Source organism: Cenococcum geophilum, assembly GCF_001692895.1.
Source record: "Cenococcum geophilum 1.58 unplaced genomic scaffold K441scaffold_13, whole genome shotgun sequence".
Classification (NCBI taxonomy): domain Eukaryota; kingdom Fungi; phylum Ascomycota; class Dothideomycetes; order Gloniales; family Gloniaceae; genus Cenococcum; species Cenococcum geophilum.
This window is the reverse complement of record NW_027137571.1, coordinates 2,267,925-2,292,668: the sequence shown is the minus strand read 5'-3', so window position 1 is coordinate 2,292,668 and position 24,744 is coordinate 2,267,925. Positions and strand designations below refer to the sequence as shown.

At 50.3% G+C, this 24,744-nt stretch overlaps 6 protein-coding genes across 6 annotated transcripts; 1 reads left to right on the top strand and 5 right to left on the bottom strand.

Moving 5' to 3' along the window:
- Position 1: 1 nt before the first annotated feature.
- On the bottom strand, positions 2-1,558 carry K441DRAFT_552485 (uncharacterized protein; the record flags this gene model as incomplete). Its single annotated transcript, XM_067643151.1, has 1 exon — positions 2-1,558. One exon carries the CDS (start codon positions 1,556-1,558, stop codon positions 2-4), a length of 1,557 nt encoding a protein of 518 aa, XP_067506069.1.
- A 4,710-nt stretch (positions 1,559-6,268) lies between these two features.
- On the bottom strand, positions 6,269-10,422 carry K441DRAFT_633019 (uncharacterized protein). The gene is made up of 2 exons (XM_067646365.1): positions 10,278-10,422; positions 6,269-10,222 (listed from the first exon to the last, which is right to left on the bottom strand). The coding sequence occupies exon 2, from the start codon at positions 10,147-10,149 to the stop codon at positions 6,730-6,732; it is 3,420 nt and encodes a 1,139-aa protein (XP_067506068.1). The 5' UTR covers positions 10,150-10,222; positions 10,278-10,422; the 3' UTR covers positions 6,269-6,729.
- Positions 10,423-12,583: 2,161 nt separating this feature from the next.
- Positions 12,584-14,625, bottom strand: K441DRAFT_657257 (uncharacterized protein). Its single transcript, XM_067648149.1, has one exon. The coding sequence runs from the start codon at positions 14,447-14,449 to the stop codon at positions 12,695-12,697; it is 1,755 nt and encodes a 584-aa protein (XP_067506067.1). The 5' UTR covers positions 14,450-14,625; the 3' UTR covers positions 12,584-12,694.
- Positions 14,626-15,141: 516 nt separating this feature from the next.
- K441DRAFT_686040 (fatty acid desaturas-like protein) lies at positions 15,142-16,920 on the top strand (the record flags this gene model as incomplete). The annotated part of the gene is made up of 2 exons (XM_067651949.1): positions 15,142-15,362; positions 15,417-16,920. The coding sequence occupies 2 exons, from the start codon at positions 15,142-15,144 to the stop codon at positions 16,918-16,920; spliced, it is 1,725 nt and encodes a 574-aa protein (XP_067506066.1).
- A 3,995-nt stretch (positions 16,921-20,915) lies between these two features.
- On the bottom strand, positions 20,916-21,920 carry K441DRAFT_551896 (kinase-like protein; the record flags this gene model as incomplete). The annotated part of the gene is made up of 1 exon (XM_067643120.1): positions 20,916-21,920. One exon carries the CDS (start codon positions 21,918-21,920, stop codon positions 20,916-20,918), a length of 1,005 nt encoding a protein of 334 aa, XP_067506065.1.
- A 126-nt stretch (positions 21,921-22,046) lies between these two features.
- Positions 22,047-23,759, bottom strand: K441DRAFT_551487 (kinase-like protein; the record flags this gene model as incomplete). The annotated part of the gene is made up of 2 exons (XM_067643103.1): positions 22,047-23,537; positions 23,580-23,759. Coding segments are annotated over 2 exons (1,671 nt in total), but the record flags the coding sequence as incomplete, so codon positions are not given.
- Between the last annotated feature and the right edge of the window lie 985 nt (positions 23,760-24,744).

Below are 24,744 nucleotides of genomic sequence, written 5' to 3'. Positions count from 1 at the left end.
TTCACCGAAGCATCATCATCGAATCGAGCTTGCGCAGGGCCTTTTGATCGGCACCACGAATACTAATCCTGTCGCCTGGGATGTCCTGCGCAGTTCGTAGGGCACCGCTGTTCGGACTTCGGCTACCAGCTCGGCTGACGCTCTGTTCGCTCCTACCATCCATTCCAATGTCATTTGGAGGATTAGTGTTAAGCAAGGAACCGACGCTTGGTATAGTACGTGCAGGTGAAGGGGCATTGTTTGCAACACCGCAATTGGTTTCGGGTACAGCAAGCGAGTCAGAGCTCCGGTTTCTGGTTTCGGAGGGGTGCGGGGACGGGGGCTTATCGCCGTTCATGCCTGAGCCGGCAGATCCTGTGAGCGCTGGGAGCTGGTGTCCCTCACTTGTCTGTATCGAGGGTGTCGTGAGGCGTGGATCAATCTGGTGGCCATTGACATGTGGCTGTTGTTGTTGTTGTTGTTGTTGTTGTTGTTGTTGTTGTTGCTGTTGCTGTTGTTGTTGTTGTTGCTGTTGCTGTTGCTGTTGCTGTTGCTGGTGGTGATGGTGGTGGTGGTGCTGTTGGCCGAGCTGCGTAGCCTGTATTGCACGTGGAGAGGGGTTGTGGATATATTGTGGCGGGTGCTGCATGATGTGAGGCGGATGACCGTTTGTCATTGGAGGTATTTGGGGTGGTGGAGGAGGTAAGGCTGGATTGCTTATTGGTGGAGGTGGTCGGTCAAACGCAGTTGGCCCTGGATGCTGTGGATACTGTTGAGGGGGATAGGCTGCTTGCGCGTACTGTAAAGGAGAGTGGCTAGGCTGTTGAGGCGGTTGTGGAGGGTAATACGTGTACTGGAACGGAGGAGTTCCGTTTGGAGTTGGCGGCCAGCTACCGGGAGGGGGGCCATAACCCTGAGGGTGAGTCGCTCCAGGACGATTGTATGGCGATCCCATTCCCATTTGATGAGGTACTGGGGAATAAGGCGATCCAGGCATGGGGCCTCGAGTGACTGCAGGCACGCTGGACGTCTCGTTAACTGTTGACTCTGGGTACATGTTCTTCGGCGGGCGGATGTGACGAAGCGACGGGTCTAGTGTTGGTTGCTGTAGGCCTGGAGCGGTAGGGTGCGAGCGCGCATAGTAGCTAATCAAGTGCAAGTGCTGTCCGTTCTGGGTGGTGATGCTAAATGACTGCTTCATGAGACCATCCGGCTTGTAGCGGTATCCATCTGGGCCGTCTTCATCCGAGTCCCCCTTCGATCCGTCAGACGTCTTCCCGCTTGTTCTCTTGACTGCCTGGACAGGTGGCGCAAAACCATTTCCACCTCTCTTGCCTTCCATTTCCCGATACGTCAAGAAGCTGCCAGATACTCGACTGGCACTCCATGATTTGCCATCTGTCCATCTCCGCATGCCCGCTTCTCTCTCATCCCACACAAACACAGACCCCGACTTGATCTGCTGTCTTTCTTTTTCAGAGAGTCGTCGCTGGACGCGAGGAAGAAGACCAATGCGACAGGCTTCGAAGAGGAGGATAGCATCCGCTGGTGTCCGGACGTGTCCATTGTATGTCTCCATAGCGAAGACAGAGCAAGTGGTTTATCGACGGGACAGAATTGGAGGGAAGCCAGGCTGGCGTGGTTTTGTGTGTAGGAGAAGACAAGTGGATAGATTTCTACGCTCGCATCTGAAAAGGCATATGTGTTAGCCAAAAGCTGTGTAATAGGGTTAATCGGAATCGGCAGTTAGGCTCGAAATAGACCGTCTCAATTAAGGCTGGGGTGGACCCGGGGAGGGCCCTGTGCAGAAGGATGCGGCGGAGTAGGTAAGTGCGACGGGCTAGAGTAGCTTATGACGCGGCTAAGGAGCCAAGAAGTATCCTCATGCCTACTGCGAATTCATCTGCACTAGCAACATCCTGGCCCAGTGGAAGACGCCAACTTTTGAATTTTTAAATTGTTGGATTGGGGAGCCTTGGGGCAGTCGAGGCAATGTGGCACCCGCGGTTATTCAGACTGATAGGCAAGCGAGCGTGTAATGAAATTGTTGCGTCGACTCACCAGAGAGAGCTCCCCGAGCAGGTTGAGTTAGCAGCGTCGTAATAGGACGTTCCTTGACGCGCCACCTAAGAAGAGTAGTGCGGAGAGCGAGGACAAGAGCAGCACAGATGACTGCGGAGGGAAGGCACTTGGAATGGAGCAGAGGATGAAACGGGAGTGTGGAATGCGGACTCGTGGCCAGAAGGATAGAGGCGGTGGGGTGCGGTGCAGTTGACAGAGGAGCAAGAAGGTTGAGCAGCTCCCGTGCCTCAGTCGGTTCATAAGAGATCTGGGCGGAATGTGTCTTTTTTTCTGGGTCAGCGCTCAGTAGTGGCACCCAGCACCCTTGCGAATTGATCGGTCCCAAAGGCTTGGGTGGCGCCTGATAGCGAGGTAAGGCCGGACAAGCTTTATTAACGCCGTTGGCTTCTAACTTTGTCTTTGGGCGTGGGTGCTGCCGGGGGGGGGGTTGTTGCGTGGGTGAGTGGGCGCGCCGCCCCAGCGAGAAACAAGGGTCACAGAGCCGACAAGGTTAGAAGCTTTCACGGGCTTCGACGGCATCACTGCTTCAAACGGTGTCATAGAGTGTCCTCTGACTGCCTGTGCGGAGGCCTTGGCGCATCTTGGGGTGCCTCTCTCGCCGCTTTCTCGGCGGGCAGTCGACACCTGTTCGCTCTGCACGGCGCCCCGTCACAGCCTCGATCGGCCCTTGGCTGCGAGCGGCCGAGTCGTTTTAAACTCACAACGCTAGCGAGGGCTAATCCATATAACCCTAATCCTTAACGTCGACAAGCCTTCGGCTCCCTTGGCCAGTCCAATCCCTGCCCAGCACTGACACGCTCAACCCAGCCAAGCCTAGGCAATGCTCATGGAAGAAAATTGGAATCATGCGCAAATAATGCCAACACTTGTGAGACTGTTCTCCGGCTGACCGCAGAGCGAGCGACTCTGCGACTCTTATTACCTGCACAGCCAAGCCTTGCATGGAAACAGCCGAAACACTGCCTACCTAGGGGTACTCCTGCCGCCGCCTCATGGCAATGCTCGTACTCGTACAGCGCGTCCTGCTTCCCTTGTGTTTCTCATCCTTCTCCAAGCACCCTCCGATCCCACGACGGCGTCTCGTGGGAAGCGAGCGCCCATCTGCGCTTCGTTTGCTTCATCCGCCTCACTCGCCTCATTGATGGCAACACATGCCGGCATGAGCGTGCAGGAAATGTGGAACCTCATCCAAGCCAATCCAAGCCAATTCTCTCATTCGTTCGGCTCCACGCACCAACGTAATCTCCCAAGCGACCTTGGGCTATTCGCGCAGATAAGCATATGATGTATTGCACTTAAGCTTACTCCGTTCCCGCACTGCACAGCCGGGTTCACGACAAAGCAGGCTTACGAATGACACACCGGGCAAAAAAAAAGTAGACGCTTGTTGCTTCTAGAATGGGACAAGTTAATAGCCGCGTTTCTCGTACGCGCGTATTATGACTTGGCCCATCGTAATCTTTCCGCCATTGCGAATAATCACGTTCTAGAGCTCCTTAGTTTTGTGAGAAGATGATGACGGTTTTGCGTGGCGATAACGCCAGGAGGGCAAGCCTCGGAGCCAACATCGGAGCCGGCCAACCGTAGTTACGCATCCCGTAGGTCAGTGCAAAAACATGGGGCCATTATTAACTACTACATACATACAGTGGAACGCAAGGAGCACCGACAACTGGGCGTCTCAGCTTGCCTCGGCAAGACATAGAAAAAATTTATTGGCACAGTTAGCACAGATGGGCACAGATGACACAGATGAGACAGATGACACAGATGACACAGATACACGCCAAGCAGATAAAACGGGCGGTTTTTGTTTCGTTCCTAGGCCAAGCCACGCACTCCACGAGACGATTCTGAAGCGAACTCGTCGTCGCTAGAAAAAATGGTGGGCTCGGAGTGCTCGGAGGGAGGCCGCGTCAGCTGCGATGGAGCTTGCTTGCATTATGAAGGCCTGAGGTCTCCACACTTCGGCATCTTCCAAGCCTAGGGGGAGGGCGCCACGCTCGATTCTAGAAAAGCAGGTTAGGAGCTTAAGGGTCTTAGACAAGCAGAATAGCATCGATAGGCCACGAGGCGCCCAGTTTGGGGACGTGTTTTGGTCAGGGGAAGGTCGGGTAGGTAAAAGGTGCATTTTGGCTTTTGCAGAATGAGGGAATTGTCATACGGGGGGATGGATCAGCCGGTTTCTTCGGTTACCAGACAGGGTTCAAGATAAGGTTCAAGGCAGGTTAAGCATAAGTTTTGGCCCGCGTGTCCCGCTTACCCAACAGCGGCGCCCGTCTTTGCAGCACTACGTCGTGCTGCAATACGGTAGCAGCAGTAGCAGTACAATAGTAGTGACGATGGCACCGATATGGCACAGGCGATGGCACCGGCAATGGCACTGTGTGCGATGCGACCCCAACAAACGCTCCCCGATATGCACCCAGCAGCGCCGAGCAAGCCCAGCGTCGCCCAGCGTCGCCCAGCATCACCCAGCATCACCCAGCATCGCCCGGTCTCTCCAGCAAATCTCCCAGTGGCAGCGCCGTCGGAGAAAGGAGCTGAGAGAGCAGCGGCGCCGCGAGCACAGCTCCCGTTAAGGCCAGCCAGCGCCAAGCCAGTAAACCAAGCACCAAGCCTAGTGGCTATCCAATTAGGTCGCTTAGTCCTCCCCCTTAACCTAAAGCTCGTGTGCATTTGCTCAAGTGGTCGCCCCCTGGGCTGACTTCAGCGGCTGTCATCTTCAGCCACCGGCGCACGCTATTTGCAGAAGCATTTATGCCTAAGTTCTAGACTGCGCCAACGGGGCCCCTCTCAGCACCCACAATCCCTCCCGTATGGGAATAAATAAGGTAGGCCAAGCAACTGGGCTTGAGATTTTTCACCTCCTTGGCACATATTACAGATCTTTCTGGATGCCCAGATTGGTGCCACACCCAATATTACGACAGCCCAATCTGCGTGCAGGGGGGCTTAAGTGTCAATATACGATATCCGGGTTCACGCGGCCAGGTGGTTATTGCTTTGCGACATGGCCTATCTTGACCCCAGTGCTCATCCCCGGTACGGCTTTTGCAAAAAAATTTTTCCGGGCTTAATAATCGCTACAGGCAGCTACCGCTTTCCAACGTGCTCAGCGGCCCCATGAAAGAGCGAGAGGAAATGCTCACCTCAGCCAGGTCGACCCACGAGCTAGCGACGGCGGTAAGATGCCCGAGCCGCTTACGCTCTTTACGGCCTTTTTGAGTTTATCCTTAATTTAGGATTGGAGATCGTTGAATAAGGCAGGGTAGCTTTTGCAAGCATTTCCACCTTTATTTGATCGACGCATGTAAGATTCTGTGTGTGCCGTCTGGGGTTGTACTGTCTCTCTCCCTCAACCCTGCAGCAAAGCCTTTGAAGAGCTTATTTCAGCATCCCTTCAAAAGCAACTTGGTTTCACTGTCTATCGAGGTATTGGCCTTCACCATTTGCTGGTGCCATCTGACCGGTTTGCCTGTTGCCTGTCAGCTTGACCGCTACAGCCTGGATGTGAGTGTGCAACAACGCACCCACCACTTAGGAATACCTAGGAATAGACTATTCCCAACATCATTCCCTTTCTCAGATAGATTTCCTCGGCTCGAGTGGAACCCTATTTGGCTGTTTCCTTCGCTAACCGAGCCGAGCATGCAGCACGTGCTTGCAAACATCTACGGGACGGATACTCTCCGGAGCTCGTGCCACCGAGTTGCACCAAACAGGCAAACAATATTCCAGATGGCCAAGCCACTGGCAATTTACGTTGCGCCAATCTCTGCGCCTCTCTGAAGCAATTAAAATTCCACACACGCCCCGCATTCCTACGGCTCGAGCCTCACAAATCAGTTGAAGTAGTATTCGAGATGGTGGCAGCCAATCACCGCCTTGCTGGGCTCTGACCACAGCCGTTCAAACTAACCCTGTGCTTAACCCCATTTGTAGATCACCCTTGACCACAAGGAAAATATCACGCGGAACCTTCGGGGTGGTCCGCCGGGTTCCTGCGTTGACAAAGTAGACAATCTTATGTTGCTATGCCTCAGGATACGCAATGTAACATCCATCAACAAGCGTCAAACACCGTGATCCTGGCGGGACCCACCCCAACCCACCCCAACCACTTTATTATCATCATCCTGGGCTCCAAAGAGTGAAAAGTAAACAATGTCAATACAACTGAAACGCTTTCATTGTGAAGAGTGATCTCGTAATTAAATCTTCAACTGCATTTTTTTTATTAAAAATCCTCTACCGCACATCGGGTCGGGAAGGGAACCAAATCACTAGAAAACTAGCTGCAAGTAAAACTCACAGAAATACTGATACAAAAGCAAGCCCAAATCGAGCAAAAAGCCCATGCCATGACGCACCAACGCCGTCATGTTGTCCCTTGCCCGCTGTCCCTTGCATTGCCGCCCGCCCAACCCAAATACCGAGACCCGATCCGAATATCCCGAGACCGGGCCTCGAGGGAGCAAAAACTTGAGACCAAACCCCGAGTATATCGCGCACAAAAGCCCAAAAGCCTATCCCGGGACCAATTCATACCAGGAACAATTCATACCAGGACCAACCCATGCCAGGACCAACCCAGCCTAGAAACCAGGCCTCCTGCAGCAAAACCCCACCGGCCGAAACAGAACCCAAGAAAAACGACGCGAAAAATCACTCATCTTCATCCTCCTCATCCTCGTCTTCATACTCCTCCTCATCCTCATCCCCGAACCCACTATCCTCCTCCTCCCACTCCTCCGCCCCCATCCCCACACTCACGTCCTCACTACCTCCCTCCCCCTCCTCCCCCCTCGCAGCCGCCTTGCTCAACTCATCCTCACTATCCTCATCCCCCCCAACCCCATGCCAGCTCCCACTCTCAACCTCCGTATCGCCCTCCCCCCCGCCCCCCGTGAACCCCGCCCCAGCCACCGTGCCCGAATGCGGGGTGGCGTACGCAAACGGCGTCCCGCCGCCGCCCTGCGCCCTCCCGCCGCCGTTGCCCATCCGATTCTCGGAGCCAAAGCCCGCACAGCGCGCCGCGTCGGTCGCGAGGCCGGCCGAGCGCTGGCTGCGCGACGCGGCGTCCGAGGCAGGACGGTGCTCGGAGAAGAACGGGGAAGGGGGTTCCTTGGAGCGGCGGGGCGTGTGTGCCCAGCCGCAGGGCAAGGGGACGGCGGTGGCGACGGGGTCGGGGAGGGTGTCGGTGGCTGGCGGGGAGTGGGAGTGGGTGAGGCGGCGGCGCTTTGGGTTTGAGGCCTGGGGCACGGCGGCGAGGGCGAGGGCGAGGTTGGCGGCGGCGTGGTGGGTGCGCGGGTGGGGCGCGCAGGCGGCGGTGTCGAAAGAGGCGCCGATGCGGCGTTTGGAGCTGCTTTGGGGGAGCTGCGAGGGCGCGGTTGCGAAGGCGTCGTCGTCGGTCAGGGGCACCGAGACGGTGCGGTTGCTGCGCCGGCTGGGTCTCTTCTGCGGGAACTCGGAGAGCGGCGAGATGGGCTGCTTGGGTTTCGGGCGGGTGCTGGGCGTTGCTTCGGCGGGCCAGTGGTAGGGCTCCGCTGGCCGCAGAGAGAGTTGGCCGGAGTGGGAGCTGCTGAATGATGATGTCGTGCTGGCAGGTGAGTCGCAGGCTGGGTAGTAGGACCAGCAGGCTTCTTTGGCGTCAGCTTCCGCAACGTGCAAAGTGCTGGCGTCAGTGTTGCCTTCTTTTTGGGAGTCGGGACTCAGGTGCACACGCGGTAATTCGCGCATGCGTTGCCAGGTCCACGCATTGTCGTCGTGGTTGCTCTGTTGCAGATAGGCCTCACGTTGGGTTACGAATAACCGCTTCTGACCCCCTGCTGCTCGCATGAGGACGCCTGAGTTCAGAAAATGAGCTGTCCAGTGCGCGGCGGATATCATCTCGTCAGGTGTGAGGAAGAGAAGTTTGGATGATTTGTGGACCTTTCGAAGGGGTATGAAAGACGCTCTGAGACCATGGAAACAGTCCATGGCCTGGTCACCAGCGTCCGAATGATGACTGTTACTATTATCACAGGCGTTCTCCAAGTGCTCAAGCAGATCGCCGAATGCGTTTGCAATCGCTGCCTGAATGTCTCTAGCATTTGAACTCTTGAAGGTCACTTTGCGGATGAAACCCCGGCTTTGGAGTCTCTTGTAGACCAAATTATTCGTGCCACATGCCTTGGGTGATAACCATTCGTCTGTGGTATTCGTCCAGGCGTGAATAGCTTGGCTGCTCCAGCCACTTCCGGCCTCAGGTAAAGGTAATGAACTTCTAGACGCCGATCGCAGGCTTCGGGCCTGTGTCCACTCCTCGGAGTCTTGAGTAGTTGCCTTAGACATGCCGTGCATTAATTCGTCTGGAGTAAACCAGATGCCTTTCAGCTCCCTTCCCCAAGGCAGCAGTACAACTTCTATTTGCCATGGATCGGCCGCTGTCGGGAAAATAGCTTCGAGATCATCAAGGCGTTCTTTGATGCCCTCGATTTCCCTCCGGTCTATGGCAGCAACAATAAGTGCCGAGGAAGTCATGGACTGTACAGAGCCAATACTACGAGAAGAATAGTTGGATGTGAATGACGTCATTTCTGCAGCGTTGGGTGCTTGCCGTCTGGTGTGTACATTGTCAAGACTGCTGTGGTCTACGTCAATTGCTGCGTAAACCTTGTTGTGCTCTTCCATACGGTTTTCGAGTTCGAGTAACCTTGCGTCCATGTCTTCAAGCTTGCGTTCAATTTCCTCTATGGGAACATGGGCAAAAGACGTATTATCCAGATTATCAATTCGTTCGTTGATATTTCGGATTGAAGTTGCCACATTCGGGATTGAATTTAAGAGATTATGAAGAGGCCCAAGGTATGAAATGAGACGATGTAGCAATTGGGGTGAAGCAGATGTTAGGACATTTTGAATGGAATCTTGCGGCATTGCAGGTGAGTTTGTAAGTAGAAATTGCGTAGGAATATCAGACGGGTTTCCTGAGCTGTTTGGCCGAGTATCGCCCCCAGCAGCGTTCCTCTCTGCAGCTGCAGACCATCGAGAAAGAGCTTCGAGGAGGTTTCTCGTTTCCTGGACGGCATGGTCAACGCCCCGTAGATCAGGCGTGTTGGCATTGCTTGGTGTAGCAATCTCTGTAGCACTTTGAAGGAGATCCTCTGCATAAAATGTATTCGGAACAGTGTCATTTACATCAAGAGGCGGTATATTACGTCCAAGGCCAAGGGCGTGATCCATGAGCGCTCGGCCGGGACTGCCTAAATGGGCATTATCGTCCGATAGAGAATAAGTTTCGGTTGATGGGATCTGTGATCCATTATATGAGCGACCAATTCCTCCTGCAACCTCGTCGGGTGCTGTTGAATGAGATTGTCGGCGCCCATTCGTATTACCCAGATTACCTGTCTGTAAAAACAGGCCGAGACCTGAAGGACTATACCGCGAAGTGTCATGATTATCCTGCCCCGTTTGCTGCTCCACAGTATTACCAACTGGCCGGAGATCGTTCGAGCCTAGAAGGCAAACAGATGGAATTCGAGGTAAACCTGAGGCGCTTGGCTCCGAGGTGGAATCCCTAGGTTGTAGAGCGGCGCGATTAACGCTTTGTAATATTCTCTGTTGCGCTGGCTGTTGCCTGAATCCCGACGGGCTACTTCTTGGGCGGCCTATACGATGTTCTCGCGTACCAGCTGAAGTTGTGCCCTCTTCTTCAACCGTTCTTAGCCCTCTTGGCCCGGTATATTGTGACCCTCCGACCGATTGGCAATGCCCATCGCATCGCGGTGCAAACCGATGCTTTCCGGCGGATGGAGGGGAGAGTAGTTTCTCTCGAGGAACTCGGTGCTCAGGCAGGTGGTAGCAGGCATGGTGTCCACAGACACACCAAGTAGAGTGCTGGCTAATTGGGCAATGCTCGGTGCTTCCTTCATGCAGCTCTTGGCTTTGTTTATCCCAAAATTGACTACAACCACATGATCCAACGACCGGGTCGCCATAGTTACAAGGACCGCGTGGAAGTGGACGTTTCGATGACGAAGGTAGCTCTGCGGTAGAAGGAATAGATGTCGAAGGTCTCGGTGCCAGCCCAAACGCCGCCATGGGCGCCTAGCTGAGCATCCCACAAAGGACGCTGGCTGCCTAGCATTGAGCCATTTTGTGGTGAGTATTAAGGCTTGAAGCATGTTAGCAAATGATGAAGTAGCTTCTGGCGGGGACCGAGCGCCTACCAAAGAAGCGAGAGAGTACTGGGCAGGCTAGAGAGGACTATAGTGAGCGACAACGACACAATATATAAAATTGAGATGGAGAGAATGCGCCCGAGGAAGAGAAGGAGCAAAAGGCGGGGGAGAGGGCGGCAGGAGGGAGAATGAGGGAGGCCGGTGATAGAGGGACGAAGAAAATCAAAGGTGACTCTTCGACCCTGCGGCTTGGCATGAAACTAATAGCGCCTGCAGGTGGGAGTACAAGGTCTCCGTACCAGTGAAGCCTCCAAAAGGCTGTCCCGATGCAGTGGCCGCGTGAGCCCAGAGGGACCAGGGGCTTTTGGCTATGGATGTTAATTGGCCAACAAATCCTGGGGAACGATGGCCCGCATCCGCAGCACGGTCTAGCGCCGATGGGCTCGCTCGTGAAACCCGTCGAAAAATGGAAGCAACAGGAATGGAGACTTGAATAGACACATAAAGGGGTGGGGGGGTGGTGGAAATTGGGTGCGTCGTGCCCTGTGACATTATCTGGCTACCTAGGTTGCTATACTGCCATGTGTTGGTTGCTAAGCCCTTTGAAGTCGTTTCTCTTAAGGCAGCGATAGCTGTGCGACAAAAACAGGAGATATATTGGGATGAGTTGTCAGATCGTTTGCCTACTTTTTCATCAATTCCATTTTGGGAAACCCTTCCAGGTAGCTTGCGTGGGATAAAATGCCTCTTGTATGTCTTAGTAAAAATGGTCTTGAGTCAGGCAGCACGATTAGAGAACACCTGTTAGTTTATGTCAACGTTGATTGGCTATCTTACAAACAATGACGTTTTTATCATCGTTGGAGGTTTTTCTCGTCCCTGCCACCCATTCTCGAAAATTGCTAACGCTTAGATCATCCAGCGATAAAACAAATTTAATACCGTATTTTCATCTAGAAGCTGACGACTATTCAGAGCTAAGTTATTTTATACAATCAGACTACTTATTCAGAGCACGAAATTGAGGTCGCAGGAGATTCTGGATTACCAGACTAAATGTGCAGACCCACACTGGTGAACTCAATAATTATAACTGACGCCACCAATGACTCTCCATCTATCGTGATTCATCTTCTTTTCCCCAGCCATTGAAGTGAAACTCTTTGCATCCTGAGCGAAAAGCTGTAGTCTTAGGGGATGTTCGGTTGCAACTCCATATTCAATATGGAGGCTCCATACGGAGGTCGTTGTCATAAGTTCTTGCACCTTCCTAATTAGGAAATTAAGCAACTGCGCACGCGCAATCACGGGTGCGCAGCTATCAGCCTACCCCACGTAAATTTAGGCACGATCCCGCTACAAATGCGTAATTTTTAGCACTGCTACATAAGCTGTAATACCGGCTGCGTAAATTACAGCACTAATAAATTTTAATAAATTTTAAGTTATAATAACTACTTTAATACGATTAATCATATAATAGCTTTAACTTAGAATTCATATAGAGTTTATAGGATTTTATATAAAAATATAAAAATACTTATTTAATAATATACTAAGAGAGTTAGTAACTTAACTTCCTAATTAGGAAGGTGCAAGAACTTATGACAGCGACCTCCGTATTGTAACCGAAATGGAGCTCAAATATGAATATGAGGGTGTTGTTCGGTAAATCTGACGACTTTTGAATATGGAGCTCCTCCATATCGGTAAGCGCGTCAAATTTGCAAGCTATACTGTATACAGTAGTTAAAATGAGGTTCTTGGCACCGTTTTAATATGTAGCTTCGAGCTCCTATTCCATATTCCATATCAATATGGAGCTCTTACATACGCGCCAAAGTCACGATTTCTTGTAATATGGCGACTCCAAATGCCCTAATTACGATACTTCAGTCGCATTTACAAGCCTTATATAATGTTATTATCTTTAACTTTTGTAATCGCGATAAGCTTGTTTCCAGACTCATACACGGGCGTCGCTGTAACTCTACTACGGCTCATACGGGAGGTGGACAAAGATGTAGGAAACGTCAATCGCAAGGAGGGCGTTGGCCGAGGAGGAGGCTCCATTGCTACACCAAAGTAGGGAGTCGCGATAGAGGCCTGGTGGCAAAGAGGGGCTCATTCGAATTGCTCACCAACGTCAAGCATTATGCGAAGTCAAATATGGAGCCTCATTCTGGAGCATTACCGACTCAATTACAGATTCAAATGAGCCACGGTAGTAGCCGCCACTAATTACAAAACCGGCGACACTAAAAGGCGCACGGATTGAACAGATTATGATATGAAGACGATTTGCAACCGAACATGCCCTTTAGAAATATCCTAACACCAAATGATTCGTTCCACTAGATTCCATCCTTGAATGTTCCGATCCATCTATCCCTACATTAAATATTTGAATTTTTATTACTGCAATTATGCATGGCGGACAGATTCCTCCTCCAACCAGACACCGTTTACGCTAACTTCAGCCCGTTTACCTCGGGCTTGAACCATTCCTTCAACAAATCCTGCAGCACCATCTCCGCCCCGTGTCTAGCTTTCTCCCGGCTTGATGCATGGCACTCAATGTACAACTTTATCTTCGGCTCGGTTCCAGAGCTGCGTACTGTAAACCGCACTCCTCCGTCTACATCGCAGCTTATCATCTGGCTATCCTTCGACACGGGTAGCTTTGGGACATGATTTGGGGTGGTAGAGTCATAGCCGACTGTCAAATCTCTCCAGTGTAGAATTTTTCTTTTGCCAAGCTTTTGTGGATATGGCTTGCCAAGCGCTCGGATTGCCTCGAAGATTGCGTCTGTGACGGCTGGTGAGGGCGATATGAGGTATGTATTCGCGTCTTCAAAGTAGCCTAGCTTTTGATAGAGCTTCTCGAGTTTGGCGTAAGGAGTAAGATTTTGAGATGACCAATGGCCGGCCGCCATGAGGAAGATCACAGCGGTGCTAATAGAATCTTTATCATGCACGACCGATGGAATCATGTAGCCGAGGGCTTCTTCGAAGGCAAAGGCAACGTCAAAACCCTCATTTTCCAAGTCTAGAGCCACATTCCCAAGCCATTTAAATCCGGTAAGAGTCTCGGCAAAGCGAAAGCCCGATTTGGTAGCTAGGCCGACCAGCATGTGTGACGAAACAGTTGACGCGAGCATTGCAAGATTTCCTTTGGGCTTAGATGATGGATACGTCTCCAGCAGGTAAGAAGCGAGTAAGATTCCAAGCTGGTTCCCAGTGAACTGATGCCAGGTGCCCGAGACTTTCTCTGCGACAGCGAGTCGGTCTGCATCCGGGTCACTCGCGAGTATGAGAGAAACGGAAGAGGTATCAGCGGTTTGAACAGCGAGACTGAGAGCGCCTTTTTCTTCAGGGTTAGGGAATTTGACTGTAGGGAAATCAGGATCGGGTTCTGCCTGAGAGTCTACCACGATCATTTTGTCTGAAAGGCCCAAGTCTTGCACAGCTTGCTTCATGTATGGTAGCCCAACGCCGTGCATTGGAGTATAGACAAATTTGAGGCTTGAAGGTTTAGGAACAGAAGTGCCCTCAGGATGAGCTGCTGCTCGAACAGCCCTAAAGTAAGCATCTCGGACAAGACCCAGAGCTCCTTCGACAAGCAGGCAATCTTCATCCACGACGGAAGTATCCCAGATTGCAGGTTCAAGGTGTTCAAGTATGGCAGCCGCAATCCCAGCGTCGTGCGGAGGAATGATCTGACAGCCATTCGACCAGTATACCTTGTACCCATTATCCTGAGCTGGGTTATGACTGGCCGTGATCATAACACCGGCAGCAGCATTCAGTTCACAGACGCCAAAGGGCACTAGGGGAGTATGAGTAGGGTTTTCATACCACCACACGCGGATTCCCTTTGCAACAAAGGCGGCGGCTGTGAGCTTTGCGAATTTCTCGGAGTTGTGTCGTGCGTCGCGACCAATGACGATGCCGCGACCCTTGACATCCTTTTCATTTTTTAAGAGATATGCCGCAAGACCTTGCGATGCTTGGATAACAGTCAAGGAATTCATGCAGGAAAAGCCAGCTTGCATGGGGCCCCTCAAGCCTGCGGTACCAAAGGCGATTCGGGTTCGAAGCCGCTTTTCGAGTTCGACATCGTCGCCGCGAACCAGAAGCTTGTATATCTCATCTCTAGTGGCCTCGTCTTTATCGAGACACAGCCACTCCTCTGCTAGCTCTTTTGTGGTCTTGGCCATGACTTCTGTTCGATAAAGAATTCTATGCGAGAAAGTTAAAGAATATATCAAGTGAGGAGGGTAGAATCACCGATGAGATCAAATTATTGTGTTCTAAAGAACGCAGCTCAATGGCTTGGACTTTGGATTCTTAAATCAGCGATGAACAGTGATGCCCAGGCGGGCCACGATTTCCGAGTTTGTGATCGGTCTTCGCTCGGAGACAGGCACACAGTATCACCTGTCCCATCTGTTTTGTAATCTCGCCACAACGGGCTCTACAGGGCAGCAGCAGCGGCTTCTCTCCTGCAAATATCGGATCATTGACGTGACGTCGCCTGCACGTTTCTCGGCTGTGTCGCCTGTTTCGCCCGTTTCGCCCGTTTCGCTCTTGGAGTTACAGTAAGGCGGCTTGGCGGTCCGTGGGCTGCAAATCTGCCAGGCGGTGACCACGCTCTGGCAGCTTCGCATAGAATACGACCAAAGTTCATGGGGCAGCGAAACCTACTAAGTAGAACTGGCTCTGCTGTTATGCTCTCCGACCCTGGCACCATTCCCCACTCCCGCCTCTCTCCTGATACCACCACTCGCATTTCGTGTCCCCTCACACGCAATGGTCTAGCCATCCTCCTGTCTCTTGGAAACCAATTCTCCCTCTACTCAGGCCATCAACACTTCTAACCTCCCGTGTTTTTCACCGTTCACCGCCAACTATGGTCTCGAAAAGCCCAGTGGCTGCCGCTGAAGTCCGGGCGAACCAGAAAAACAGGATCCTCAGCCGACGCCAGATTGAATCCCTCATTGCAGCTGGTCACTCAATCGTCATTGTTGATGATAAGGTTCTTAAGGTGGACTCATGGCTCCCCTTTCACCCTGGCGGTGACAAGGCCATTCAGCACATGGTAGGGAGGGATGCCACCGACGAAGTCCATCGGTATGTATATACGCTTTAGCTATGGTCCAAAACTGCTGACATCTCCCCCAACAGCTTCCACAGCCAGGAAACTCTAGCACGCATGAAAGCCTACCAGATTGGTCGGACAGAGGGGCAGTGGATCAACTTCGTTCCTCCAATCCAGGGCGGTAAATTTAGGGGCCAAGATGAATCGATTAGAGTGAGCGAGGATAGTGCATTCAATAGCCCCAGAGGCGACAGTTCGAGTTCCCAGACCTCTGCGGATCCCTCTCCGATTTTCGAGCCTGCGGATCAGGGGATGTCCATTCGACGACGGAATGCTGGGAACAGTACCTTGAGCCGAACCTCTTCTACCTCCTCAATTTCTTCTGTGAGCCTGGAAGATAGCCATAAGCCGCCCAAAATGTCCCTCATAGACGCCCGGACACAGCGGGAGATTGAAATTGACAAGGCGAAATACCCCCTTCTAGATCCGGCAACACAAGCTAGAATTGTGCAGAAATATAGATGTCTACACGAGAAGATGCAGGCAGAGAACCTTTTCCAGTGTCGATACACTTCATATGCTATAGAGTGTGTGAGATACACGTTCTTTTTCGCGATGTTCGCTCTTTTCCTAAAATGGGGATGGTACATTCCAAGTGCATTATTCCTCGGCTGCTTCTGGCACCAACTTGCTTTCACAGTCCATGATGCCGGACACATGGGCATAACCCACGACTTTACGATCGACTCACTCATTGGAATGATTGTTGCGGACTATATGGGTGGTCTCAGCGTGGGCTGGTGGAAGTACAACCACAACGTCCACCACCTTGTTACAAATTCGCCGGAGCACGATCCGGATATTGAACACATGCCCTTCTTCGCCATTTCTCATCGTTTCTTCGAATCTCTATTCTCCAGCTATTACGAGCGAGTCATGACCTACGATGTGTTCGCGAAATTCATGATCAGATACCAAAACTATCTTTACTACCCCCTTTTGTGTTTCGGTCGCTTCAACCTGTATAGGCTCAGCTGGGCATATCTCCTACTCGGTCAAGGCCCCCGGAGAGGTCCCGCTTGGTGGCACCGTTATTTCGAGATCGCCGGACAGGTTTTCTTCTGGACGTGGTATGGCTACGGAATCGTCTATAAATGTATTCCAGGCGGATGGAATCGTTTCGCGTTCGTTATGATCAGTCATATCATCACGATGCCACTTCATGTGCAAATTACTCTTAGTCACTTCGCCATGAGCACCGCCGATCTGGGGACGGCGGAGTCTTTCCCACAGAAGATGTTAAGGACAACCATGGACGTCGACTGTCCGCAATGGCTCGATTTCTTCCACGGAGGTCTGCAATTCCAGGCAATCCATCATCTGTTTCCGCGGATGCCCCGTCACAACCTTCGAAGGGCTCAGAAGCTTGTCCAGGAATTCTGTAATGAGGTGGATATACCCTATGCTTTGTATGGTTTCATTGATGGGAACAAGGAGGTGATTGGGAGGTTGGGCGATGTCGGGAGGCAAGGAGCAATTTTGGCGGAGTGCCAACGCACCATTGTCGAAAATGGTTTTGAGATGCACTAATACTAAACACCAGGCCCTGTTGAAGGATAACTTAGAATTTCGCAGTGCGCCCATTTAATACCAATATATCGACAATTTTGCGGTTTCACACGATCCAGTCTATCGCGTCTAGTTCGAGTCTCAAATGAGAATCGGTTGTCTAGGGTAATGTACTAAGCAAAATCTTCAGGTTTCTGACGCTTGCACAGAAGTCATGTATACCAAGTACATCTCCAATTTTAAGGGCACACAACTAGATAGCAAAGGTCGCGAGCAAAGGGTTACTATTTCTCTTCGAGAACGTTTTAGCCTTACTAATGCTACTTTTATTCTTCAAGGAGTCTTACACAACACAGAAAATACTTTATTAGAAAGCCTCTTAGGACCTTTATACCCAGACAGTAGGACATAAATTTTTTCTTCTCCTAGTTCCAGTTACTTTCGACAATCTGAGAAGCCGCTGCTTTAACCTGAGCTGATGGTGAGCAGGCCTTGCCCGAGCCTGATGTGCTATTCCCGTCCCCTTTTCTCGGCTGGGAAAGGACCGTTTTAGAACCCCCATCTTATAAGGGCTAGTGTTCCGTGGCGATCGCTGGCTAAGAATATTAGAATCGCGGAAAGGATAGGTGTTTATCGTAATAGTGAATTACAGCTAAAGAGCTATCTATATGTACTAGGGGCAAGCGCAGTATGGCATGAGGTTTTAGCAATGTCTTCGGCTGAGCGCTTCGTGCTCGAGAGACCATTACAAATTCTACAAGCACTAAAAGGCAGTGGTCTTAGTAATGAATGCATGCATATTTTGGCCAAATATTCATGATTTGAATGCATATAATGAATATAGCTTAGGTAAGCTCTACTACCAATCTTGGTATAGTGTTATAATTAATCGTCGTTATCGCCGACGCCTTCCTGCACTCCGCCCTAATTCTTAACCACATTTATACCTAATATAAGCTCCTTCCTTTATTCCGCTATAAGCCTTGTTCTTATCCACGACTTTAAGCACTCCGTTTACTTAATATTTACTAGTATAGGCCTTATTTATTGCTATATATATATTCGTAAGCTTATAAATAATTTAATTTATAAGGGGAAAAAAAAATTTAATATATATCATTCGTTATGAATGAATAAAAAAATTCTTAAGACCACTGCTAAAAGGGTCGTTGCTGCGGTCGCTTGGTTCGCTTGCAGCATCCGCGAAGGTGTGAAGATCTGGGGGGAGGGCGTCCGCGTTACCAAGACCACAACAGTGTATATAGTGGTATCTTTGACTGAGCTTAAGGGAGGGTGTAAGGCATATTGCCAGGGTGTACGGTAGGGAGCAGGCAAGCCGAGCATGAGTCACAAGGAGAGTCGATGGAAGAGGACGATATGGTAATGAGGTAGGCAATAGCCTAGGTACAGAGAGAGACGAACCGATAGGGGAGGAAGGAGGCTGCAAGCCCGAGGAGCTTATAAGGGGTGGCCAAGGCCTAGCCGAAGGCTAGCCTTGGCAGCCCCTGAGAGCTCCCGGGATGTAGCCGAGTAAGGGACCAAAAGTACCCTTACAGTTATCTCAGTTGACTCAAACCCTCGGAGAGAAAATCCACCTTACCTCCTGCGGCTGGCACCGCCACGCCTCTGCAACCCCTGTGACTCCTATAAACTCCTAAGCCAATTAGCGACCGGCGCCGCAGCCTCATGTACGCCGCGGGCATTAGCGTTTACGCTAGCTTTAGTAGCCAATTATAGAGCCCCAAGGTGGATTCCTCTCCGAGGGTCTGAGGGATTATGGTCGCGATTTGTAAGGGCAGGCCAGCCTGCCTAGTAGACAACGGTTATTCGCCTTTAACGCGGTATATCGCCCCCTAATATACCACTACTTAACTCGCCAATACCTCTATTTAAAAGCCCTCCTCTCGCTCTATAGAATCCATCCGCAATAGAGCCTGATTGTGCCCCTAATATCTCTACAAACGTCTCTACAAACGTCTATACGAACGCCTCCACGAACGCCTGCACGAACGCCTGCACGAACGCCTATACAAAGCTCTGCTCAAAGCCCTATACAAAGCCGTTTACAAGGCCTTCAAAAACAAGCCTAAATACAAGGTCTATATAGAGAAGCTCTCTGCTCAAAGCTCTGCTCTGCTCGAAGCTCTGCTTGAAGCTGTGCACGAGGCTCTACTCAAAGCTCTATCAAAGCTCCACTTGAAGCTCTATCAAAGCTCTGCTTAAAGCTCTGCACGACGCTCTGCTCGAAGCTCTACACGACGCTCTGCTCGAAGCTCTACTCAAGGCTCTACACAAGGCTCTGCTCGAAGCTCTATCGAAGCTCTGCTCAAAGCTCCGCACGGGGCTCTACTCAAAGCTCTATCAAAGATCTGCTCGAGACTCTGCTCGAAGCTCTGCACGACGCTCTGCTTAAAGCTACTCAAGGCTCTGCACGGAGCTCTGCTCAAAAGCTCTGCTCAAAAGCTCCTCAAAAGTTTTGCTTAAAAGCTGCTCAAAAGCTGCTTAAAAGCTCTACGCGAGGCTCTGCTTGAAGCTCTACTTAAAGCTTAATACGGAGCTCTAAAGCTCTCCTAATACGCAGTACTGATATACTAGGAAGACTTTATAATCGTCTACACGAACGGCTCTATAAACGTCTATACGATTAATCAACCAAACGCCCGTACGAACAGCTTTATAACAATTGATCAATCAATTAGTCACCCACACGAACGCCCGTACGAGCGTCTGCACATCTGCACATCTACACGTCTGCACGCCTGCACGTGGCTCTACACGAAGCTCTGCACGAAGCTCTGCTTGAAGCTCTGCTTGAAGCTCTGCTCGAAGCTCTGCACGAAGCTCTGCACAAAGCTCTGCACGAAGCTCTGCACAAAGCTCTGCACGAAGCTCTGCACAAAGCTCTGCACGAAGCTCTGCACAAAGCTCTGCACGAAGCTCTGCGCGAAGCTCTGCACGAAGCTCTACACGAGCCTCTGCCCAAAGCTTCCCCCCTACTGCAAAGCAAATCCATACCTACTAGTATAGGTATAATATAATTAGGTGAGCTGTTTGTAATAGGGTACAAGAGGTACCTCTGTAAATTTGGAAGGAAATGGAGTGGTGGTGGTAGAATACAGCTGTTGTTTTAATGCAGCCGGCGGAGAGGGAAAATTTTTAAAAACGTATCTTTAAACTTTGAGGCTGTATCTCGCCCCCTAATACAGTAATTAGCTAATTACAATTATTATAATTAAATAAAAGAAGATATTATAATTCAAATGCATCGCGCACTAAGACTATAGCTAGTATATTTATGCTGCTAGAGGTGTTTAAAATTAACATCTGTTAGAAAAAGACAAAGTTTACACCAAACGCACGCCTATAATCTCTCAGACGCTTCGCAGAGGAATTTTGGGGGTGGTAGGGGTGGTAGGGAGTAGCGCGGCGTTCTATTGGCTCAGGAGTTAGTGCGCGCCATGCAACGCCACAAATTCCTCAGAGAAGCGGCTGAGGCACCTGAGATAACCTTACAGAGGGTGTTGGAAAACAAGCCCGCAACGATATCACGTGATGAGACTTGTGGGAGAAAGCTCTTGGCAGGAATCTGACCAATTAGATAACTTTGACCGGCGGTTGAAGTTCCTTGAAATCTCTTCAACCACCTATATAGAAAATAAGCAATACACAGAGTTTTAGCTCCATAACCTCATTTCAACAGCACCTCCATAGGACTAAACAGTAAGCTAATAGTAAAAAGCTCTCTAGCGCTACTAGAGAAGCTATAAAGCTAATACCTATATAGAATTATAGGGGCCTATAAAAGAACACTATACGGTAGGGGGGAGGGGAGTGGTAGCTTCCAAACACCTGTGCACGGATCCTACTTTATCACGTGCTTTGATTTTGTATGGAGGTTGGCTCAATATTCAATATTCAATAAAATGTCAATATAGGTTTGCGGTTCAATATCAATATCAATACGGCCTCATATTGATATTGAATATGGATAAAAGGCCTGGTAAAAGCGTGGCAAACTATGAGGAAAAACTTGTCATATTCTGACACGAACACGCATCCGCACGCCAAGGCTGGGAGCCCCGGATACAATCCACAACCTCCGTTGCAGTCGGTCGATCCTGTCTCTCCAGCGCTAGCATTAGCTTGATGCACTTTATATACATGTGCGCGCTGACCCCCGAAGCAAACCAGTCATCAAAGGTATGGGTAATCTTATGATACGGAGAGTAGGCTGACAAACCCTCACGAAGAGAGTTAATATTCTTCCCGTCGAGGACCGTGAGCATCTCGATGAACACCGTCCCAAGTGAAAAGACGTCAGATTTAGAGCCATGTCTGGAACTGTTGCCGTGTTCATCTGGAAGGGCCTCCGGGGCGGCATATATCCTTGTTGCGAGAGCAGGGCTTTCTGTTGACGTGACTTGACTTGCTAGATCTACCTCCCTTACAGAACTGAAGTCCGTGAAATAGATTTCCTCGCCGCTATGAACGATATTCCGCGGTTTGATGTCCTCGTGATGGACACCTTGACTATGCATGTAGGCTAGCGCGGAAGCCAAACAACCAAACCATTTTCTAAGCCAGCGTGAATATTGCAATGCTTTTGGCGGAGTTCTCTGGCGGATGACTTCTGCGGCGGTCATGAGGAATCCTTCCAAATCATTATTTCCGACAGGGAACATTAAAAGAAAACAAACGTGGCGGGAGGCTATCTTCTCTTGGTAACTGCCTATAATCATAATAATGTGTGGGTGGCTTAGGTTTCGCAGTGTCCGGATTTCGCGATTAATGGCTTCGATGGCTCTTGTCGTCTGATATGTGGAACCGCATGGAATATCTATTCTCTTTCTGACAAGGTAGAGAAATCCTGGTTGCTCGCATCTAACTTCTTCAACAACTCCAACTCGCCCATGGCCGAGAACTCCTCGCTTACTAGTAATAAGGACAGTCTCGTTGCCTTCAATTGTTTCGGGGAATCTCTCTCGTCCAATTTGCCATCCACATAAGGATGCGATTTGCATTGGATCTTGACTGACTGCCGTTTTTTGGTTCAACCCAGTTTCTCCGCTCTCATCGCCTACATCTTCAGTCACTTCACTTGCATCTTCAGTCTCACCGCTTGCATCTTCGCTCTCACCGCCTGCATATTCAGTCTCGTCGCCTGCGTCTTCGCTCTCACCCTCATTGTTGAAATCAGGTATCATCTCATTATCCACTAGCCAAGGATGTTCCAGACATTGTTGCTCTGTCAGACGTTGAGCAGGGTCAACGTTCAGCATGGCTATCAAAAGGCCACATGCTTCGTCCGAAACTCCCTGTTCTTTAAGCCGTGTGGGGTCAAGTTGAGTTCCCGTTACTCTCTCAAACATGCCTTGCTCGTTATAACCTACCACGCCTTCGAATGGTGGCTCGCAGCACAATGCATACCAGAGCACCGCGGCGAAAGACCAGATATCCACTGATTGGCTGTAAGGGTGGAAATTCAATGCTGGTGCGCGGTAGTAGGGGAATATTTCTGGGGCGCAGTACAATAACGTCCCGCAAAAGGTCTTGAGAAAGGTATTATTGTTCTTAACAATTTTTGATAAGCTGAAATCAGTCAACTTGACGACAAACGGTTCCATACTAGCAATCAGAATACTCTCTGGTTTAATATTCCGATGTATAATCTTCTTTTGATGTAGATAAGTTAAAGCATCAAGGACTTGCTTCGCTATGGACCTCGCGAGCTTCTCAGGAAGCGGACCATTGCTAGATAGGTAGTCTTGCAAATCACCGTAATGAATGTACTCCGTAACGATGTAAAAATGATTGCCTGCGTCCTGGTAATCAATATTCTGTACGATATTTGGATGTTGGAGGGTCCGTATGATTCGCATCTCATTATCTAGAAGGTGGTCCGTCTGTCCATTCTTCATAAGGCGTTTCTTATCAAGCTCCTTAGCGACTAGAAGTTGACCGCCCGGTACAGTGGCGAGCATGTACATGGTTGCAAACGCGCCTTTTTTAAGTAGTCCAACCACGTTGTATCTCCGCCCGCCATTCCAGTGCATGCTGTGCGGATTGGACACGCTTCTAAGGAGCGCTTTCTTTGAGGAAGGTCCGGCATCAATTACTCCCCTGAATTGCTTTCCGTTCGAGCCTATAAGGCTATTTTTGGCCGTATAACCTCGTATGGCAAACCCGGATCTTCCTAGATAGGCGTTGTAATTGCGACGGTATTCCTCTTCATGCTCTTTATGAGATGGTAGGTAAACACTAAACATAACATGCTCATCCTGTTTTGAGCGGAAAATTTCAATAGTGGAACCTGAGCAGAGCATCCGCGTGGGAGGACTCATACCCAATTTGCCTCTGAGATTAACGTGATCAACCAGGGTCCCATTAGTTGATATATCTTCTAGCATAAGGACGCCGTTGTCGCCGAGGTAAATGCGAAAATGAGTATTGCTGACATGCCTGGCCGAGTCAGACGCTATAATGATGTCTGATAGGTTGGCATTTCGGCCAAAGATAAAGCCCAGGTCTTGATTTATTGTTCCCGAGGAAAACCTCAGCGCAAGACTCTGTGCGTTATTCTCCTCATCCAACTGGTCATTTTGACGGATCATTGTCGTTTCCCGCCCATTAAGAGGCGTCTTATCGTCGTCAAGTAATGAAGGATCACTGTTCCGTAAGACATGTTGCGGGTTCCGCTGTGCCATAGACTGAACAATACGAAAAGCCGCGGGAGACGACGGGTGCAAGATGCATATGATATCCGAAATGTCGAACTTGCTCATTCCAGAATTGTTTCTTCCGCACTTATGCTCATCTAAAGATTGTTGCGTTGACGGCTGCATAGCTTCTTCATCCTCCATCATGCGGTGTTGTTTACCAAACAGAAAAAGAAAACGAGCGTGTGATTAATGATGTAGCAAAGGTGAGTCGGGCACCTGCAGCTGAGTTAGTATGTAGAGCTAGCAGGAAGCGGTGTAGTGGCCGCAGAGGCCCCGAGGATCTTGCCCACCTCGAATTTGAAGCTGTTCTAATTTGCCCCTGCCCACCAAAGTTGCGATATCTGTACCAGATCGTGGTGTTCCGAAGCTTCTCCCTCTCACCGATATGGCTCCAGATAGGCAATTGGCAGCGCGCCTTTATTAAGGTCCTTCTTGCAGCCAGTGCGACCAAACGTGTCGATCAGAATATCAAAGAATGAGGACTCTGTCGATTGAAGGTGGCTCTAGAGCCTCTGATATACATGAAAAATGGATAGGCAATAAATAGGAAAAGAGGGACGGGGGTGGCAATAGAAACAAGGGGGTAAGTGACTGAGTCCAAGGGGTAGGTAACCGAGTCAGAGTCTGCCTCTTCCCATCTGCAGCTGGTGCGGAACCTACTTGCAGAAGTTGGTGTAATCCGAAGTTGAACAATGAGCGCTGCACCTAGACTTGGAATGAACTCCCAGGCTAAGAAGAAGAACCAAAATGCAATATGAAATGAGAGCGAATATAAAAGCAGCGATGCGGCTTCGCGTGCTGAGCAGAGGTCCAGCAGCTTGCCTTCTACTTAGCATGACACAGACGGAACACTAGTTGAAGTTGCCCTCGAGCATAGCACTTCACACTAATGGCAAAGATGGTGCATCGGACGTTAGCTGCGCCTTGACCACCCACCTTTCGGGTGGGTGGTGGACATCCGAATCGCCAGGACATCTCAACCGCCAGGGTTTAAAAAAAATCAATTATATAGCACCACTACAGTAATAACTACATTTCTTCCTACTGCTTATACGCTTTATTCTATTTACTATATTTATCCTTAGAGTTAGTAGGAGTCTTAGGCTCTAGTATTAGTATTTTAGCC